This window comes from Manis pentadactyla, chromosome 12, assembly GCF_030020395.1.
Source record: "Manis pentadactyla isolate mManPen7 chromosome 12, mManPen7.hap1, whole genome shotgun sequence".
In the NCBI taxonomy this organism is placed as follows: domain Eukaryota; kingdom Metazoa; phylum Chordata; class Mammalia; order Pholidota; family Manidae; genus Manis; species Manis pentadactyla.
Window position 1 is genome coordinate 72,731,414 of NC_080030.1, and position 6,000 is coordinate 72,737,413.

At 37.5% G+C, this 6,000-nt stretch overlaps 1 protein-coding gene across 1 annotated transcript in view; it reads right to left on the reverse strand.

Moving 5' to 3' along the window:
- RFX6 (regulatory factor X6) overlaps nucleotides 1–5,187 on the reverse strand; it is a 51,615-nt gene extending 46,428 nt beyond the window's left edge. The window contains exons 1-3 of the mRNA XM_036925015.2: nucleotides 4,965–5,187; nucleotides 4,502–4,658; nucleotides 1,568–1,691 (exon numbers count right to left, since the gene is read on the reverse strand). Coding sequence (XP_036780910.1) covers nucleotides 1,568–1,691; nucleotides 4,502–4,658; nucleotides 4,965–5,187 — 504 coding nt within the window. The remainder of the gene's footprint in view (nucleotides 1–1,567; nucleotides 1,692–4,501; nucleotides 4,659–4,964) is intronic.
- Between the last annotated feature and the right edge of the window lie 813 nt (nucleotides 5,188–6,000).

Sequence of the window (6,000 nt, forward strand, 5' to 3'; positions counted from 1 at the left end):
AATAATACACTGGCATGGGGAGCTACTTCTTTGATGAGATGGTTCTACTGCCCTTGTCTCAATTTCCAAAGCAGATCATGCCAATATCTGCTTTTGCTTGATGTCATTATCAAAGCAATTATTACTTTATGTACTTAGTGGGGATATTTGGGTTGCTTTACAACAATTTTATCCATAGATTTACCTACCATTAAATATCATCTCCAACCCTGAAAGGACACATGAAACTTTACCTTACTGGATCTCCACAGTAGTGTTTAAAAGTTTTCCTTTTCTATATTTCTTTCTCTAAATTTGCTAAAAATTAGAATCTAATTGAAGGACAAAATTCTCTGCTTCATAAAACAGCAGTCTTAACCTGGGTCATACAAGATCTGTACATTATCTCCTGAGTTCTCCATACAAACTTTATATATGTATTAATTTCCTGGAGACTAGTTCTGTAGTTTTTATCAGATTCTCAAGGTGTTTCATAAGTCCCCAAACAGTGAACAATTACTGCCATAAGGTGGACTAATAAATAGTAATGCTAAAATGGACATTAGAAGTTGTCTTATTCAACCTCCTCATTTTACAGAATGAGTGAATTTTGAAGAGCGTAAGTACTTTCCGGAGGTCTCACAACACATCAGTCACAGTCTAGGCTAGAACCTATCACTGGATTACCATGTACTGTATCACACTGTTTCCCATAAACAAACAGATTTCAAAATAAATTCATAAATTATTTTATTATAAAAGACTTGAGAAGCCAAACCAAAGTATTCATTATTTTCTGGACAATGAGTCCCTCTACAGGCTACAATTTGGATTTCAGTTATATGACATGCAATATTTGACAAATAAGCTACTTAAGTTTTCCTGGAATATCCTAGGTTCTTAGACAATAAACATTGACAAGAATCTCAAAGAACAAGGCTTTCACAAGAAACCAGTATGTTTCCTGATTCACAATGATCTTACGAGATAAACATATATAACTATAGTAATGTCAGTTCTATAGATTCCTGTCCTCACCATACACATTAGGTAGAAAAGAATGTTTTTAAATGGGATAAATGTAACCAATTCCGTCACAAAATCTTGGAGTTTGAGGTATGAACATATTCGCAGTGAAATCGCGAATTGAGATTACTGTTTATGTAATGGAATAAAAAATCTATAAACTCATATACTTGGACTAACTAAATAATAAACATAATCACCAATTGCATTAACAAGACACTTGTCACATCCACTTAACTTTGCTTCTCAATATAGGCCATGACCACACTCTTTAATGTATCCCTCTCTGAGAGGTCTACTCAAATGGAGTTTCTTTTAAGGTCACATTAAACCTTCTGAAAGCCAGAGTTCAAATATTCAAAACTTATAGTAGTTCAAGGTAAAACATATAGTAGGTAAAATATGTAGTAGTTCCAAATACAGCCCATAAGAGATTTCATTTATGCTTGTGAAACAAATTTCTTAATATTCTGTAAGAGAATATGTTCAGGTAAATTTATTTCCATACCATCTGCCTGACTGGACTTCAGTTATCAGTAGTATAGCCAATATGTACCCTTACCTTTCCAAAGGTGGCTGCACAGGCTGGCTCCAATTTCTCTTTCCTGCAGAAATCTAAATAGTGTGCATAAAGGATGCACCGTGGTAAGCAAACTCCTTCACATACAATGTAGTTCTCTTCAAGCCTAAGAAGAAACGCCAACATTAGGTCAGACCTTTTCTTTACTTCTCCTTTCCTTTACCCTTTCACATTGATGTAATGCCTATTTTGAATATAGACTCTATATAGATGAGTTCATAAGCAGTCATGAGTCTGCTTTTTTATTCTGGATATTACTGGAAATCAGATCACAAAGATTAATGACAGAAGAGTAAGAACCCTAATGAATACCTGCTAATGCAGTTAAAATACCATGGCTAACATAAAGCCAATCCCTCCTGGTAGACATCCAAAGAATAGATCTTACTGTTATGTAAATTTTCACTGTTCATCACGCTTCGGACTATGAAACACAAATATGAATAGTGAAATTGAAGATGATGGCTTTTTAAAAGAACATTCTCAACACTAAAGAGCTGCTAGGCTTCAGGTTGGCAAATACCTACAATCTCTTACTTTCATTCACAAAGGGTTCACTAGTTCTGAACCCTGAATTAGAGAATCATGGTGATGCATTTATTTAAAAATACATAAGAGTAAACTCACTTCACTTAAGTTTGAAATGTACTGTAGTATTTCTATCCCTATACCTTTTTGCTGTGAACATACTAGAATTACCTAAAACTTCCTGTATACTCAAAACAATGTAATTCTCTATAGATATGCCTCCAAACATGACATATAGAAATTCAACTCTATATTATAAATATAATTATGCAAACTTTGAAAATTTAGACCTAATTCTATTTAATTTGGATGACTGCAATAACAACTAAACACAATTTGTATAAATGTAATCATATATATTTAAGTGTTATAAATACCTGAACAACGACCAAGAAATCAGAATCTGTAGACTCTATTTCCAGTTTTTCTAATAATTCAGTAGGTGATTTTGGCTAAAGTTTACTTATACCCATTTTATGTATAGTAAAATTATAATTATTACTGTACAGGAACAATGTAATAGAGTAGGGTATGCATTTAGACTAAGATTGAGTGAAACTCTTCAAGATTTACATATTCATTCTAAAGTTGCTTGAGATTAAAGCTAAAGATGGTCCCAAAGCAGGTAAAACATCATCCATTTTTCTACCAAGAAGGAAAAAAAGAACCCAGACCCAATAAGACTTACATACATTAAACTAAACACCTGGTGGACAGGGAAAACTGGGAGTTACCCAGAGTTTTCAATTGAAAATTGAAAATTTTCAGTTCTAATTTTTAACATTTCCAGTATAATCTATAACCTTAAGGGAGCATTCTCAAAATACAAATAACTTAGATATTTTTTAGAAAAATATGTAATGCTCTTTTTTAGGAGAGGGTGTGGAAAATTCCAACAAAATGACAGCATCTTGCACTTTCAAAAACTATGAATATTACTGAGAAATATTCAGCTACTTAAAAATCATATTTTAATGACATGCTTATAATGCCCACTTTCACCAGCAGTTTTGATGTTGTAGGCATTGTCTTTGTCTTCAAAATACTGAATTATCCTAAGCAGAAGTACAGTGTTAATTTTGGGTATGGCATTTTTATTCTTTAATAATAATACACTTATTTTTATAAATTAAAACCCAAGTTTATCTCCATTCACTCAATTTGAGCTGAAAAAATGCAAATGATCATTCAAAAGACCTTCATAATATTCTAAAATCCAAACACTTTGCCCCCATTATCCTAATGAAAATAGTTAGTCTAAATATTCCAGATAATTAGTTCAGTTATTTATTTTACTGCTCTATCATATTTTTAACACTTTCAATAGTTAATCCATAACTTTAGAAGAATATTTGGTTTATATTTCAAATATATTTGAAAGGATTAAGTATATAATCACAAAAAGTTGGTATATGCAAATTTCAATTCAACACTGAAATACATAAAAATAAAATTTACTGGTATTTTTAGATAATATTTTTTCTACTGTATTTTCCTAAGGTTAAGATTACCCTTAACTAAAGAGTAAATAGACTGACTTCTTTACTTATTTGCTTATTATTTGGAATTTGGGAGGGAATTTATATAGTTATTTCTTCACACTATGTGGGGAAGTTTAATATATTTTTACTTTAGATCCCTCTTTCTTTTGGATCAGTATTACAAAATGTGCTCTATATGTAGAAAGCCTACTGATAAACTCTTTGTTTTAAAAGATTTTCTACAAAATAAAATTCATTTTATTTCACTATAGTAAATTATACATGTCAGGGGCTATAAAAATAAACAAACATTTATTTAAGTTAATAGCAATATCTTAACTAATTTTTCTATGTCTTCTAACTCAAACATTTTATTTTATGTCCAATACACAATTTTTAATTTGCCTTCTTTTGGGTAAAGGCAATATTAAGGTACTTCTTCATTTTGTTTTTTTTTTTAAGAATCATGGTTATAAACACAAAGCTACCAAATACCAAATATATTAAGACTGAATTGATTGCATGTCAAGCAAAAAAGTCATAAAAACACTCATTATTGCTTACATTTGAAGAAATTATAGTTTAGTCATTAATGAACAAAGTGATGTGGTTTTTATTTGTATTGCAGATAATTTCTCATCAGTACCAGAATATGTATTCATACCAAATAGTCCGTGAAAAATAAATGTGGATAATTTTCTAATGTTTTTTTTAGAACCTCTCCTAAAAAGTTTGAGGAGAAGCAAACTGAGAAAAACAAAGGTTCTGAAGATACTGACTTTAAAAACGCAACAGGTGCTACTGGAAACTAATATAATATCGGGTATCAACTATACTTCAATAAAAATATCAAAAAATAAATAAAATGCAACAGGTGCTTAAAGGTGGCCCTGTGGGCGAGTCTTACCATTGCAGAGTGAGCTGAGTCTGCTTTTTTTTATCCTTCATAATCTGCGTGATGGTTTTTTTCGGAGAGAGGTATGGATCCGCTGCTTTAGTTTTGCTGTCGTGACCGTCCGCATCCTCTTCTTCAGAGGAAAAGTTCCCATTGCTTAGGTGCATTTCTGATTGCAAGTTGAAAGGATGATAAAGAAAATCTGAGTATAAAATCAATTACGTAGCCTCTAAGGGCACCTTGGCGTCAAATGGGGTGGCCTGTGTCTGTGGCGGGGCGAGTGGGAGAAAAGCTAAGCGAAATCCTTTAAAGTTCATTTCTAGCTGACAAACATTTCCCTGGGGGAAATACAAAGCTCTGAACAAAACATTGTACATATATGGGTGTTTGCGGTGTGTTTATTTTTTGGGATGCCCTTCTCAGAATTTCTCCGAGTCCCCGTGACGTCCCCGGAGGGGGCAGAGCGCCCACTCACCTGATTTAACTCCCACCGGCAGCTCCGGGTCTTCCCCTTTTTCCCCGCTGCCCAGCGCGCCCCCGGGCTGCGCTTCAGCCGCCAGGTACTCCCTTTCCTGGGGGAAAACGAGCAAGCCCTTGCCCAGGAGCTGCACACAACACTCCTCCTGCACATCAGGGGAAACTTGGCGCGAAGGCTGCGCCTGCAGAAAGGCGTCTCTCAGCTCCGGGACCTTGGCCATCCTCCTGGCCGCGGGAGACCTGGGCACCCTCGGCTCGGCCCGCTGCCCGCGGAGCCTCGAGTCCGGGGCGGGGCGGCGCGGGGCGGGGCTGGGGGCCTGGAGCCTCAGGGGCGGGGGCGGAGGCCCGGGGAGTGGCGGAGAAGGAAGGCAGCGGACAGGTACAGCTCAGACGCTCGGGGAACTGGGTGCGCCGAGGCGGCACTGCCTTTCTCCCCCTGTCTGGGGCCGGGCAGATGCTCACCTGGGAACTCACTTCCTCACCTGCGCCCCTGTCGCCCGAAACAAGAGAGTCCCATTCCCATAATTCCTCCCCTCCTTCCTCTCTTTCTGTCATTTTGCTCTGGGCCCGAGGACACGTTTAACACCAAGAGCTCCCGAGAAGATCAGAGAAAGCTCCACTCTCATCTAGGAGGAAGGGCATGCGACGGTTCCCATCCTTATTCTCAGTAGATGTAAACGCTGCACCTGCCAGGCAGCCTTGGCTGTGCACAGCCAGGGAGGGGAGGACCCCAGAGCACCGCGCAGCTTCACACTACATGGCCCGGCTATATTTTGTCTCGGAGTAGTCCAGGGGTTGGTGAAGGCTCTTCTCCATGACTTGGGGTCAGAGGCCATCGCATCACACACGTGTCCAGACTGCCCTGCTCACAGGAGCACAGGGCTCAAATCTTGGGCCTCGGCTGCCGTGGAGGATCTAGCCCTGAGCTTGGAGGAAAAGACGCATTCGCTCTCTGCAGTATTTTGTTTTTCAAACGCGTCCCTGGCGATTCCTCATCTCTTATACCTCGAGGTAGTGCAGTGAACGTTTGTTGA